Below are 15815 nucleotides of genomic sequence, written 5' to 3'. Positions count from 1 at the left end.
CAGTGGAAGGGCCCCTTGGGACATGAGATGAAAAGGGTTCTACTCCTGATATTTCATAATCCCAAAAGCAAAAGGTGGCCTGGGACCCATTCTGGACCTGCGGAGCCTCAACAAGTCTCTCAGGAAGTTGAAGTTTTGCATGGTCTCCCTGGCTTCCATCATCCCCTCCCTGGATCCAGGAGACTGGTATGCTGACCTCAATCTGAAGGACGCTTATTTCCATATCTCCATCTTCCAAGGTCATAGATGATTCCTCCATCTTATAGTTGGTGGGTACCATTTCCAGTTCATGGCACTGCACTTTCGTCTTTCATCTGCCCCAGGGTATTCACAAAACGTATGATACCAGTGACCACTTACCTGAGGTGTTGAGAAGTTCAGGTCTACCTGTATCTCGACGATTAGCCATCAAGGACAGATCTCGGGCGCAGGTGCAGATGAGTCTCGATCTGGTATGTTCCAATCTGCTGCGACCTGGGCCTGTTGATAACAAAAAGAAATAGAGCTCAAGGCCGGTGCAATGGATAGAGTTCGTTGGGGCGGTTCTCAACTCCACATGAGCCAGAGCCTTCCTTCCAAAGGCATGATTTCAGGCCATGTCGGACCTGCTCTCCCTTGTGAAAAACTACCTGCTCACCATTGCTCGCAACTGCCTGCGATTGTTAGGCTACATGGCTGCTTGTATGTATGTGGTCCGGCATGCCCGGCTCCATCTCCACCCACTGCAAGTGTGGTTGGCATTAGTCTACATCCCCAACCGGAATGATCTAGACTGGGTAGTCAGGGTGCCAGTTCATATCTGGTCGTCCCTGGATTGGTGGTTGAGGGAGTTCCCTTTGCTGCCCCAGCCCCATCACTGTCCCTGCTTTCCAATGCCTCAGACCTGGTCTGGGGAGCCCACCTGGGTGAGCTCAGCATGCAAGGCCACTGGTTGTGAGATGATCTGGCCCTCCACATAAATGACAGGGAGCTCAAAGTGGTTCCTCTGGCCTGCCAGGCTTTCCTGCCCCACCTGAAAGGCAAGGTGGTACAGGTCCTGACGGACAATACCGCTGCGATGTCATACATTTCTTTGCGCAGCATGCCATCCATCTTATATGTTCTACCTGTCACGCTCTGCCCGAGGCCAGGAACATGTTAGCAGATCGCCACAGCAGAATCTTCTCATCTCACCACAAGTCATCACTACATCCAGAGGTGGAATAATCTTCCACTGGTGGGGGAGTCTCTAGGTAGACTTGTTCGTGTCCGTCGGAACGGGAAATGTCATGTGTTCTGCTCAAGCTGGGGAATGGGCAGGGGCTCCCTGTCAGATACCTTTTTGCTCTCATGGTTGGAGGCTCTGATGTATGCCTTCCCACCAGTCCCATTAATCCACAGAGTCCTCATGAAGATCAAACAGGACAGGGTGAAGATGATCCTGATAGCCTCTGTGTGGCCTCAACAGCACTCGTTCGGCACGCTACTGGACCTTTCGGCCACCCTGCTACAGCTGCCTCTCTGGCAGGACCTGCTGTCCCAGAACCATGGCAGTCTTCGGCACCCAAACCTGGCGATGCTGCACCTGAGAGCATGGCTACCGCATGGTTAAATGCAAAAGAACAGGAATGCTTGGCCCATGTCCAACAGGTCTTGTTAGAAGCAGAAAGCCCTCCACCAGAGGGACCTACCTGGCCAAGTGGAAAAAGTTCACATGCTGGACCTTGGACCGCGGTATCTGGGCCGAGCAGGCCCCACTGCAGGCAATTCTGGACTATCTTCTGCACCTCAAGCTCCAGGGATTGTCCCTATCATCAATCAAAGTCCACTTGGCCGCTATTTCGGCCTTCCACCTTCCATTCCAAGGCAGGTCAGTCTTTGCTCATGGCGTGATGGTCCGGTTTTTGAAAGGTCTGGAGCGTCTCTACCTGCACATCTGGGATCCTGTTCCTCCCTGGGACCTGAATCTCACGCTGTCGCAGCTCATGGGTCCCCCTTTGAGCCTCTGGCTTCCTGCTCTACTTCTCTCCTGGAAGGTTTTGTTCCTGGTTGCGATAACATTTTCCCACCTGGTCTCTGAGATCAGGGTGCTTACTTTGGAGCTGCTGTAGACAGTGTTCTACAAGGACAAGGACCAGCTGCGGCCGCATCCAGCATTCCTGCCCAAGGCAGTTTTACAGTTTCATACCGGCCAGGACATATACTTACCTGTCTTCTTTCTGAAGCCTCATAAATCAGAAGAGGAGCGCAAATTGCATGCCCTGGACGTCAGGAGGGTGCTTGCCTTCTACATTGTCAGGACTAAGCCGTTTTGCAAGTCAGTGCAGTTATTCATTGTGGTGGCAGATTGGATGAAAGGTCGCCCAGTGTCCGCTTAGAGGATTTCATCCTGGATCACGGCCTGCATCCATTACTGCTGCGAGGTGGCGAAAGTGCCTTCACCGGCAACTGTGACTGCCTACTCAACTAGGGTGCAGGCTTTGTTGGTGGCCTTCCTGGCCCAGGTGCCGATTCAAAATATCTGCAGGGCTGCTACCTGGTCATCTATCCACATGTTTACAACTCATTTTGTGCTTACCCAGCAAGCCCGAGACAATGCTGGCTTCGGTAGAGCAGTGTTGCAAGCTGCATGACCATGAACTCAGAGCCCACCTCCATGGATATGGCTTGTGAGCCAACTAGAATGGAATTGATGTAAGCAAGCACTTGAAGAAGAAAAAATGGTTACCTACCTTTCATAACTGTTGTTCTTCAGATGTGTTGCTCATGTCCATTCCATTACCCACCCTCCTGCCCCTCAGTTGGAGTTGCAGGCAAGAAGGAATTGAGAGGGTATAGGGCCGGCAGCACCTAACATACTGATTCATGAGTGCGGCACTCAATAGGGTGCCAGAGACGAACCTACGGATACCGCTAAGGCAAAAATCTCCGACGACTGCGCCCATGGGTGCTCACACACCTAGAATGGACTGGACATGAGCAACACATCTCGAAGAACAACAGTTACAAAAAGTAGGTAACGGGTATTTTTCTGTGATTGCTTTTTCAATGAATTTTCAATAATAAATGCTATAATCATTAACTTTATAGTGCTAACAAGACCTAATATTCATAAAATACTGTTCAAGATATGTTTTTAAGTGGTACAAAACAAATTTAGAAACTCTTTGGGGTTTTACTCAGTTTAATTCAGTGATAGTAAATGAGTGTTGTGTAGAAAAGATGCTAGTGATGCAAAATTTTGTTTTCTTTCATAGATCAGAATATTGCGACTGCCTCTAACACTCTGCCATCTAGAAGAGCTCATTCTCTGACTGCATCTGGATCTCCTAGCTTAGCACCCGGGGCATCTGCACCAATCAGACCAGTCTCCTCTCCTGTAATGTCATCTTCAAGCAAGAGTCAGGCTAGGTAGGGACAAAATCAGTACTTTACTTTTTAAAAATCTAATTATTAACATTATAAGTTATGACTGAAGTGCTCGCCTAGATATACATGAGTATGGAGCTTACCTTTTCCAGCTCTTGGATATCCCAGAGATCGTCTGCACAGATTTTGGTCACAGATGCTCCATGTGTGTAACTGTCATTAACTGAAGTATTTCAGCTGTGTAAACTATGTTGCATAGGTGCTTTGCACAAGTTAGTTCAACTTCAAGAAGCATAAACCTGCACTAGGATTTCTGGTGGAAGTTGCTCTGTTTTGCCAGGAAATAACAGGGATATTTTGGGGAACCTTCCCTTTCCCACACACTTCTCTTCTCTTTTTACTTGCAGTACTTTTCAGTCCTATATTTACTTTTGACTGTGCAGTGGTAATTCATTATTATTATTTATGATTTATTTTATTATACCATAGGTGTGCATGGCACTTTACAGGCATACAAGATGACAAAGTCCCTGCAGTGGGGACCTTCCAGTCTAAATGAGACAGATAACATAATGAATAGTGTGGGAAGGGACAATAATGAAGGAGGGAAAGACAACTGTAAACAGCATGAAAAGATCATTGCTCATGGATGGGGGAAGGATAGCTCAGTGGTTTGAGCATTGGCCTGCTAAACCCAGGGTTGTGAGCTCAATCCTTGAGGGGGCCATTTAGGGATCTGGGGCAAAAATTGGGGATTGGTCCTGCTTTGAGCAGGGGGTTGGACTAGATGATCTCCTGAGGTCCCTTCCAGCCCTGATATTCTATACCTGTAGTGCTAAACTGGCTGCTTTTGCCTTGAAAGTCACTTTCTAAGGCTTTTTTGTTCTCTTTACATACAGTGTGCCGTTCTGCACTCCATCATGCAGGACCAGTGGGTGTATACATCACAATAAGATTTATTTCTACTATATGGCTTTCATGTTATATTTTTCAAAAAGGCTATAACAAATTTAGTTCACAGTACATTGAAAAAGCATCACAAATTGATGCCACAGCAGTTGCTTCCCAATTTTGAAAATCTATGTTATGTTTCATTTCATTTGCCAAAATAATTGATGTTCCCTATATGTAGAGCACCTGGAACTTTGTAATATTTCAGTGTGCCATTCATTTGGCACAGGCAAGAAAAATCTGTTGTTGACTGTATTGTAGCATTCCACAATTCCATACGCATGCCACAATTCCATGCTCATAAATCCTGAGGACCCATAACTCCCGCTGACTTTAATGAGAGGTATGGGTGGCTCAAGTATGTGTTCAACACTTTTCAAGATTTTGGGTGAGATTCTGTGCTGTGCCTCTAAAGCTATGTCTACACAGCAGTGTAAGCTAATGGTTAGCGAGACTCAAGTCAGCTGACCCATGTCAGGGAACCATGGGCTTGAGCATCTATATTGCATTTTAACCCTAAGTTAAGAATTTCCTGACCCATACTCGAATCCAGGGTTCTGGCATCCCCATTGCAGTGCACATATCCGAGTCAAAGTAAACACATCCCAAAGTGCTTGCTGCCCCCACCTCACATGTTTACACTCTAGCCCTAAAAACATGATGCACTGTGGGAAAACTCTACTGCCCATCCTGTTTCCTAACTGGCGGTACTATTGATGGGACTCAGATGCGCATAATGAGCGCACGAGTACATCAGATGCATAACTAGCTCCTTTGGTGCCTGTCTAAGTGGAATGACTGCAGTTTGAGAAGAGTTTATACTGAACTACCATCTAATCTGATGCGAGTTGGCTCTCCGCCTCTAGGCTGAGTCACATTGGTGGGGAAATGCCCATGTGCACCTGTTCTCAGGATAATTAAGACATCAGTGTCCAGGGCTGTCAAACTATTAAAATGAAATTTTGCACTTTAAAATTTTTTAAATGGGATGTTCCATGGTGGTGTTTTTGTCTGGGTTTTTTTTTTGGCTGTTTATTTTGAAGTTTGACATAAAATGTAGGTTTCAGAGGAAAAATACACACACCCAGCTGCCGGCTGCAGAGCAGTGAAGTGAATCCCCAAGGCTTGGGGTGCAGTGTGCTCCAGCACCCAGTGCAGATCCCTTATCTTTGTATAGGGTCAAATGTTGCAGTCCTGGTTTCAGTCCTTGTCCAGATATAAGTCTTATTTCCTTCAGTTGGACTATTCATGTGAATAAGTCAAACAGGATTTGATCCTGTATATTATCTTTATGGGGTTGAGAACCATCTCCAATAGCTCACTCTCCTTGGCTAAAGAAAACCTTGCATTTCTCTGAATAGTATTCTTACTTTACTTTTTGCTGCCCAATATTCTTATTAGTTGGCCAGAGTGCTTGGGGGAGGGTTTGCTGGGTTGGAAGGTTGGTTCAAATGTACTAAACAGAAATTTAGCATGGATATAAAAGCTTGGTTGTTTTTGTCAAATAAAGTATCAAAGCCGCAGTGGTATGGAAAAGTTATGTAACTGAGTCACTCAGCCCCATTTCCTAGTCTTCCCCCATCTGCTTCATGAGTGCCAAAATTCTGGCTCTGTGTGGACCATGGCAACTATATTTTAAACCCATAGTTATTAAATCGTCAGACACTCCATGTTTCTTCAGCCCTGGCGAGAACATCCTTCTATTCACTTTATTGTATGCTTTTTCTAGGTTTATAAAAGCCCAGAAGTTATCTAGTTCAAGTTAATATTATTATTCATACTACAATACAAACTACAACTAAAACTTGTAATCTCATCAAAAAGAAATATCTAGTTAGTTTGAGAACCTATATTTTCCATAGCGCATGTTGATTGGCATTAATTTTATTACCCTCTTTTAATTTTTATTCATCAAGACCAATATCAGCCATTCCATAATTTTGCCCAGGATTGATGTCAAGGTGACAGGCCTATATTTATCCAGGTAATCCTGTTTACTCTTTTAAAATATTGGAACAATATTAATTTTCTTCCAATCCTCTGGAACTTCCCCAGTGTTCCAAGACTTACTGAAAATCATCAGTTACAGTTCAGAGAACATCTTGGCCAGCTCTTTAAAAAGTCTTGGATTTAAGTTATCTGGAGCAGCTGAGTAAAAAATATCTAACTTTAGTAGCTGCTGTTCAACATCCTCTTGAGTTGGAATGGAAAGCATTTCATCATCATATGATATCAATACATCATGTAAATTTTTCACAAATACAGAACAGAAATATTTATAGAGCACCTCTGCCTTTTTTAACACTTTTGACCATAGATGTCTCCTTATGTCCTTTTGCTTCTTTTATCAATTTTCTTCAACACCTAACTTCTAATTTGTATTAAGTGCTAGCAACTTCACCTTTTTTCCATTTGTTATATATTGGGGTTTATTATTACTGTATAGCTGTTTTCAAATCCCCTCTGAGCCAGGTTGTTTTTAACTAATGTAGCCTTCCTTATCAATTGTTAGACTCTGGGTTTTAGGCATCTAGTAACATGTTCTTAAACAGTTCTCAATTGTTATTCACATTTTTCTGTTTACATTCTTTTTCACAGCTGATGTTGTTTGTAATTGTTTTCAACTTGTGAAATTGGCCTTTTTAAATCACCAGGTATATTATATATAGTATTGGTTTTGATTCTGTTTGGACATAAAATGTAATCAAGTCACGATCACTTACACCTAAGCAGCCACTTATTTTTAATATTGTGATCATTCCTCAATTCACACTCAGGAGATTCTACTCTGCTTTCCCTTCCCTTAATCCGTGTGAGTGAAGGAAGGAAGCCTGTGATACCTTGTTCTGCCGTGGTACCCAGGCCTGGACATTTCACGAGCTTGATACACTTAAATCGGGACACGATAAAGTTAGCTGACTACTGTAAGACTTGGCGCCTGCAGCCAAGCATCATAAAAACAGTCTCCAGTTTGTTCCATCTTCATCACGCCAGCACAACCCGAGACTGAATGTTTATCTGAATGGTCAGAAGGTGAAGCATGAAATAGAGCCAGTCTATCTAGGTGTGACCTTAGACCGCACACTGAGTTACCGTACCCACCAGAAGAAGACAGCAGCTAAAGTTAAGACGTGCAACAATCTTTTTAGCAAACTGGCAGGTTCGTCATGGGGTGCTTGTGCTCCAACTTTGTGGACGTCAGCTCTTGCCACCTCATATTCAGTGGCGTAGTACTGAGCACCTGTTTGGAGTCGATCGTCACACACCAACTGGTGGATACACAGTTATATGCCGCCATGAGTATCATCTCCGGCACTCTGTGTCTGACTCCACTCTCATGGCTTCCAGTTCTGAGCAATATTGCTCCTCCTCATATCAGGCAAGTTACTGGAGAAAGTACGCGCCAACTCAAGCCTGCCGCTGCACAATGACCTTTTTAAACCACCAGCTGCATGTTTTCCGTCACGTCGCCTATTATGGTCTCATCTGCCATGCCAGGATGTTAGGGCGGAAACTCTCTGGTAAGAGGAATGGATATCTGTTATAACCCCCAACCAGTCGTCGCCAACCCCACAATTTGCCCGCCTGGTTTTGACCTGCCCCATCGCCAGTGGTCCAGAACAGGTTCTGGATCGGGCAAGGTTTCTGTGTAACACCAACAGACCCCCAGTTGTCGGCAGGCAGAATCGAACTGGGGACCTCTGGAGCTTAGTGCATGAGCCTCTACTGCATGAGCTAAAAGCCAACTGCCTGTTAGCTAAGGCTGTAGAGCAGACTCATTAATCTCTCTCTCTAAGTGGTGTCAGTGCTATTAGATGGGACAGAAAACCACACCCAGGAGGTGTGTGGGTTACATCTGCACAGCTAACCAGTATCACTGGGGCTTTTGTGACAGCCCTTTGTGCAGCTGCGGCGCAACACAGACGATAACGCACATTGTCAATGAATACCTGCTGATTAGGTTCAGTGGTGGCCTAGAAGAACTGCATCATGCCACTGAAGATACCATTGCTTGGCTAGACAACTATGCACACGCTAAATAAATTTGAGGAGGAGGGTGCCCCAAATGGTAATTCTTCCTTACAAGAGATCAGGCCTGAATGAAAAAGTGGGGTAGCCATGGCTTAACTCTGTGTGCCACTTCTGATATTCCTGGCTGTTCCTTGGGAAGCCCTGGCTGCTTCTGGGGACTAGCTCCATCCCTGTTCCCTCTATTCCATGTGACTGGGGAAATACAGGGGGGGCTACAGCCTGTGTCGCCTGCTGGAATCGGCAGGCAGGGGGCCCCCCTACTGAGCACCTCCCTGCCTCACCGATGCACCCAGCTGTTGGAGATGTCCAAATGTGTGACGCCTTTATTTTCTGCATATAATCCAGAAAGAATCATTTATTTATTATGCTAGCATTATACCTTAAGGAATTCTGTACATTTCCAGCATGGTTCCCATTTTAATTGTCTTGCTGATAAAATACTAAAAGCAAACTTCCTGTGATCTTCATAAACAGCAGGACATATTTCTTTTAGGTTTCATGCTATAGCAATAGTAGGATTATTTTGTTAAGTGAAAAAAAGAGAAAACTTGTTGGTTTGTGCCTATTTAAATTAGATTCTTCCATGCATGGAAAGGTTTCAATAGAATTTCTTTATTTGCTTTGGCAAAGTTTGCAGTGGTCTTTAAGGGAATGAGTGTATTTCTCCATTGGAAATACAGAATCAAAGTACAAACTCTGATTTTATCCACTAAGAAGTATTGTTTTTGTTTTCTTCTTTCAAATATTGATAAATATATTAAAGAAAGCTTAGAATAGACCTCTAGAGCAATGCTGCCTAATATTTCACAATCAGTGGAAGTTAAATATAAGAAAATAACAGCAATCTCATTTTGTTTTAGTACTTGGAGCAGCAGTAGCTGGCATGGCCGAGTCAAAGGAGGATTGAAGGGGTTTCAGAACTTCATGGTTTCCGATAGTAATATGAGTTTTGTTGAATTTGTAGAGCTTTTCAAGTCTTTCAGGTAAAATCTATTTGACTAATCACATTCATCACATCAAAGTTGGTGAAAATCTATTTTAAGAAAAAAAGCACAAAGTTAACATTCTTCCTGTATCCTAGTGTTCGAAGCCGCAAGGATCTTAAAGACCTCTTTGATGTCTATGCTGTACCCTGCAATCGATCAGGTTCTGATTCTACTCCACTTTATACTAATCTGAAAATTGATGAGAACACCAGTGAACTCCAACCTGATTTAGGTTTGTTAAATTTAATTTCAGCAAGAAAATAACACTTTAGAGAACTGAACTATTTTAATTATTGGCATTGTAAAAAAATCCTGTTGAAGTGGGGGGCAGAATCAGGCTTACAATTGACAGTGAGTTGGAACCTTAACTAAAGGGTCACTTCCACAGCTCCACAATAACATCACATTCCATCCATACACAACTGGTTTAACTAATTTTAAGAAGTTTAACAAATTCAGAAAGTTTTATTTCACATAAGATTTACCAAAAGTGCATTACTCTGTGTGTGTGTGTGTGTGTGTGTATGTGTGAGAGAGAGAGCGAGAGAGAGAGAGAGAGCGCGAGACAAATCCTGAAGAACTCACTCAGCTCTCAATAAAGAAAGAGTTCCACTGATGTAAATAGGAATCTTGCCTGACTAAGTCTTGGCTAAGAATTTCAGGATTTGATCCATAGTTATTGAAAATTGATTTTTTCCAGTGAATACAATTTTAATTCCTTTGAATAATTCCATGTTGTATGAATAATAGAATAGTACTCGCCTAATCTATCTCCAGGTGATAAAATGAAACTCCTCAAATATTTATGTTCATATTTGTTATCTTTTAGATTTATTGACCAGGAATGTATCAGATCTGGGTTTGTTCATTAATAGTAGACAGCAACTATCAGAAAACCAGAGACAGATATCTGATGCCATTGCTGCTGCTAGTATTGTAACTAATGGTACTGGAGTAGAAAGCACATCACTGGGAATATTTGGAGTGGGCATCCAGCAACTCAATGACTTCTTAGTGAATTGCCAAGGTGAACACTGCACCTATGATGAAATCCTCAGTATTATCCAGGTCTGTAATATAAACATTTTGCAATGCATCTATTCATTTTGTAGGGGTTTTTGTTTCCTCCATTTTTTTCCCCTGCACGTGTTCTTTCTCTGTGCAGTCTCCAGAACAGTACCTTCTGTATCACCTATATGAAGGTTGGATTTCCTCCTTTGGAACCACTGCCAATTCTGTTCCCTCAGTTTGCATGAAACTTCTGTAAACACAGTGTACCCAGTAGTCCTTTTCCATGAGATCAATGTTTCATTTCTATAATGTGTCTTACCTCCATTGAATGTGGACAAAATGATCCGAGTTGAGTTTTGTATCCATTGTGTTATAAAAATTGAATGACTAGCTACCATAATGTAAATTTTTATTCCTTTATATTTTTGTCTAATGCAATCCAAAATTAAGTTTGTACTCTACAGGGTTTAACAAAACTGTCAAAACATTTTGAACAGTTCAGATGTTAGGCAAGTATGTACAATATACATTTACAGCAAGGTTAAAAAATCAGGATGTCTAGGGGAACTTCAGAATGATTTTGTGCAAGTTGATGTGTTGTTGAACACTGGTAAATAAATACAAATAGTTATTTCCTTTTAGATGATCGCACTGAGTATTATATATAAGAATAAGAACATGCATGATTTTAAATAATAATCTAGATCAACATTCTACGTTTGTAAGCTCTGCAATATTATTAATTTTATATATTTAGTGACTTTGCTAACTCCCATAACTATTATCAATATAGTGAAGACACTTCTGAATGATATTCAGACTGCATAAATACAGCTTATTAGTTTGATGTACAAATTACATTGTAAAAAATGAATGAAAGCCTTTTACCTAAAGCATGTGATACATATTTCTTTTGATTAAAATAATATTGTTCTCTTACTGTTTCTTACAGAAATTTGAACCCAGTGTCAATATGTGCCAGCAGGGGCTACTGTCATTTGAAGGATTTGCAAGGTAATTAACCACATATGAAGTTAACATACACGTGATGTTATTTGTGCGCATTTTGCTAAATATTCGTCACAAACTATTATTTCTGCACCTTTAGGTTTTTGATGGATAAAGACAATTTTGCCTCAAAAAATGACGAGTCACAAGAGAATATTGAAGAGTTACAACTACCACTGTCATATTATTACATTGAGTCTTCACACAATACATACCTCACAGGCCATCAGCTTAAAGGAGAATCATCAGTAGAGCTTTACAGCCAGGTATACAGAGTTAGATCATTGCATAGTTTTCAGCATGAACTTGTTTGTTTAACTAAGAAGTCACAGAAACATGGCCTTTTTGCTTTGAAAACCCAAATGTTCTGAGCCCCTGTTTGTAAAATGTAGGAAAACATGATGTGTGGGAAAGCTGCCTGTGTGCACAGTTGTGTTCAAATGCTTTTACTAAGGCAAAAAATGGGTTTCGTTTGAGATTCATAGCATTTAGACACTAGTCATTCTGACCTAACTTACTAAAATTAGACTTTCCCACAGGAAAGACTGATCTAATATGTTAGTTCATTTAAATGTCAAAAACACCCTTCAGATATTGTACATTGTACTGAAAAGACAAAATTCTAATGAAAACATCACTCCTGACAATATACTTGTAGGAATATTACACTATTTATCTGACCCTGTATCTAATTGGTGACAAACCTGGAAAGACTGATTTCTCTCTGTGGGCTTTGGGACTATATTTTTGATATGTGTATTCAACAAATATTACAGAAAACATCAAACTTCCTGTGACTGGGATTTTTATTACTCACCGGGTTAAAGAGAAATCCATTCAAGTGTGACAGGCTCACACAAGCGCCTCTGTGCTACTTCAGCCCTTTGTTTGTATGTTTGGAGGTGGGGAGGTGGACTGTGTGTGAGAAAGCCACGAGTAAAGTGGCTGCATAGTGGTGCTGTGGAGTAGGTTTCTATGACAGCCTCACACAGGATGGCAGTGTTGGGGGAGGTAGGGTAGGGATCCATTGTCCATAACACCTCAGGTGATGTGAAAGAGCTGCAGGCACTTTTTCAGCAGCCTATAGGCTAAAATAATGGTCCATAAGATGAGATGGGAACATTATTGCAGCCCTGTTCCCCTGGGTGGGGTGAGGGTGCCCCCTCCACTGACATAATGTACTTCCATTGTCTAAGGCTTTGAGCAGGATAAGTGAATTTCATCCTAATCATATATGTACTTTACCTGAAGTTATAGATAGATTCCAGAAAGCTTTACTTCCAATAAAAAGTTGTAGCCCAGAAGACTACCTTGCAGTGGCCCTTCTCCATCCTGGAGAAAATATCTGTGTAGATACCCACTTGTTTCTGCAGGCAGGAAGATGTAAATATTTCTCTCCCAGTGTAAGTTCCTGGCCCTTTAAGGGACATTTTTTGCAGCTGTGACAGGGTGTCTTGCCCTTATGGGCTGGAGAGTCTGGGGCTAGCCAATCCTGATTAGAAGCAAACCTGGGTTGAATCAGGTGATTCCTTATAAAGGGCAGCAGATGGCTACAGTAAAGTGGGAAGCTCAGGGAATGGCAGGAAGAAATGAAGGCAGTCAGGCTGCTGCAGTGATGGTTTTGATACCAGGTGGTTTGGAAGCCAGAGACCTATGATTCCAGCAAAGCAGGGCCTGGAGGTGGCCTGCTAAAGTAGGAAAAGCTATAGGCAGGAAGGCCTGGTAATAGAGTGAATTGGAGTCTGCTGTAAGTGAGCAGGCTCCAGCAGAAAGACCTGGGACATGGGATTTCCCTACTGAGGGTATGTCTACTCAGCAGAAAAAAACCCACAGCAGTAAGTCTTGGAGCCCTGGTCACCTGAAATGCAGTGAGGGAGAAGGGTTTCAGACCCTAGGCTCCAGTCCAAGCCCAAGTGTATACACTGTTATTTTTAGCCCCATAACACAAGGCTGAGTCAGTTAACCTGGGCTCTGAGACTTGCTGTTGTGGTTTTTTGTTCTGTTTTGTTTTTTGGTTTGGTTTCTCTGTAGTTGTAGCCTGAGACTACGGGCAGGAAAAGCCTGGGAGTGACCTGATAAGGGTAAAACTGATGCACTGTTTTCAGACTTGGAGTTTTATTTATGTGAATAAACTCAAACCCCTTTAGAAGGGTGATGAATGGACAAGAAAGCCCTGTGTAGAGTTTGTTTAAGAAGACTTTTGAGGGAGAAATTGTTAGCAGAGCATCACAGAGGTACCCTGGGCTAGGGTTCCCAACTTTCTAATGTCAGAAAACCAAACACTCTTGCCCCACGCTTTCCTGAGGCCTCACTCCAGCCCCCTTCCTCTGTCACTTGCTCTCCCGCCCCCTTGCTCATTTTCACCAGGCTGGGGCAAGGTATTGGAGTGCAGGAGGGGGTGATGGCTCTAGGGTGGGGTTGGGGATGAGGGGTTTGGGGTGCAGGAGGGGGCTCCAGACTGGGGCCAAGGGGTTTGGAGTGTGAGATGGGGTTGCCAAATCCAGGAGTGAGTTCAGGTGCAGGAGGGGGTGTGGGGTGCAGGCTCTAGGAGGGAGTTTGGGTGTGGGAGGGTGCTCCAAGCTATGGCAGGGGGTTGGGGCGCAGGAGGAGGTTTGGGGTGCAGGCTCTGGGCAACTCTGCCTGGTGTGATTTGTGGGGGCTCCGGCAGGTGCTTTTGTCATGCTGCCCCTTAAATAGCAGATGCACCAGCGCTGCCCTGGAATTTCGTGGATCTCAGAGGCTGCTCTATCTGCCATGAATCCTGGACACATGGCTCGGCCAGCTCACTGAGGACAAAAGTGTCAACCGGAGCCGCCAGGGTCCCTTTTCGACTGGGCATTCTGGTTGAAAACCAGATGCCTGGCATCCTACCTGGGGCATGAGGCACCGCATGGGAGACTGCTGACCCCACTCACCAACCAAATTCCCATTCTCTCTGCCTCCAGGAGCAATTCTGGTAGCTTCTGAAATTTCTTTCTATTTCTAATGGGAACCTTTCTTTTAAATTCTTGCTTTCTAATATGCTTCATTTTCCTGCTCTCTGTGTGTGTGTGAGATCCAACTATTTGGGATAGTAGCCTCCATGGTTTTCTTTCACACTGCAGTAAAGTAGCTTTCATGGGCAGCAACTTCCCCCAGCTGCCATTTAGCACTGCAACCCCTTTTCTCTTTGTTTTTGTACAGTTGCTGTTCACATGGGATCTATTATTCGTTTGTGTTACAGGTTCTCTTACAAGGCTGTAGGAGTGTGGAATTAGACTGCTGGGATGGTGATGATGGGATGCCTATCATTTATCATGGACATACCCTCACTACTAAGATCCCTTTTAAGGTATATTGACAATTTCTTCCAGAAAATAAAAATTAATCAAGAAAGAAGTTTAATAACTTGTTCACTTGTATGATGATACCAGTTTAATGAAGCAACAATTATCCTTCTAGAAGAAAACAAGTCACTAAGGATTTGTGTACACTGCAATTAGACACCCGTGGCTGGCTTGTGCCAGCTGATGTGGGCTTGTGGGGCTCATGCTAAAGGGGCTGTTTAACTGCAGTGCAGACATTCAGGTTTGGGCTACAGCCTGGGCTCTGGGACCCTCCCACCTCACAGGGTCCTAGGGCCTAGGCCTCAGCATGTGGATATGTCTACACTGCACATGGGAGCGAGTGTTCTTCCCAACACGGGTAGACAGACACATGCTAGCATTGCTCAAGCTAGCACACTACAAATAGAAGAGTAGCCAGGGGTAGCATGGGCAGAAGCTTGGGTTAGCCACCTGAGTACAAACATGTCTGGACCCTCAGGTACATACTTGGATGACTAGGCCAAGCTGCAGCCCATGCAGCCTCAGCTACACTGCTGTTTTTGCTGTGTGTTGGTTCAAGCAGAGCTAGCGTGTGTCTGTCTGCCCATGCTGGAAAGCACAATCTTAGATGCAGTGCAGACAACCCTAAATGGATTAGCAACAGACGATATAAAGTCATATTGTATTTTGAATCATGGAATCAATACTCGGAAATAATCAACTATAAATATTTTATGCTTTTCAAATTAGAGAATTCTAACTCTTGTAATTTACCCTTTGATTCTTATAGGATGTAGTTGAAGCTATTGATCGCAGTGCCTTTATCACATCTGATATGCCAATCATCATATCTATAGAGAACCACTGTTCATTGCCTCAGCAACGCAAGATGGCTGAAATTTTTAAGGTTAGTCATAGTGTATTATATCATTCAAAGAGCATGTCCAGGGATCTTGTTTTTCATGATATCTCACGTATTCTCAATATTTCAGAATGTATTTGGAGATAAGCTGGTAACTAAGTTTTTATTTGAGAGTGACTTCTCTGATGATCCAATGCTCCCTTCACCGGACCAACTGAGAAGAAAAGTGCTGCTGAAAAACAAAAAACTCAAAGCCCATCAAACTCCAGTGGATATTTTAAAACAAAAGGTAAATTATTTCCCTAACAAACA

General features: G+C 43.1%; 1 protein-coding gene across 1 annotated transcript in view; it reads left to right on the top strand.

Moving 5' to 3' along the window:
• The window catches only part of PLCE1 (phospholipase C epsilon 1), a 326950-nt gene that overhangs the window by 262169 nt on the left and 48966 nt on the right, over positions 1-15815 (top strand). Inside the window, exons 11-19 of the mRNA XM_074959062.1 lie at positions 3237-3390; positions 9192-9314; positions 9413-9549; positions 10147-10385; positions 11281-11342; positions 11437-11602; positions 14560-14667; positions 15432-15548; positions 15634-15792. Of these exons, the coding sequence (XP_074815163.1) occupies positions 3237-3390; positions 9192-9314; positions 9413-9549; positions 10147-10385; positions 11281-11342; positions 11437-11602; positions 14560-14667; positions 15432-15548; positions 15634-15792 (1265 nt within the window). The remainder of the gene's footprint in view (positions 1-3236; positions 3391-9191; positions 9315-9412; positions 9550-10146; positions 10386-11280; positions 11343-11436; positions 11603-14559; positions 14668-15431; positions 15549-15633; positions 15793-15815) is intronic.

The sequence above is a fragment of the Natator depressus genome, chromosome 7 (genome assembly GCF_965152275.1).
Source record: "Natator depressus isolate rNatDep1 chromosome 7, rNatDep2.hap1, whole genome shotgun sequence".
Lineage (NCBI taxonomy): Eukaryota > Metazoa > Chordata > Testudines > Cheloniidae > Natator > Natator depressus.
This window is presented reverse-complemented; position numbering and strand designations above follow the sequence as displayed.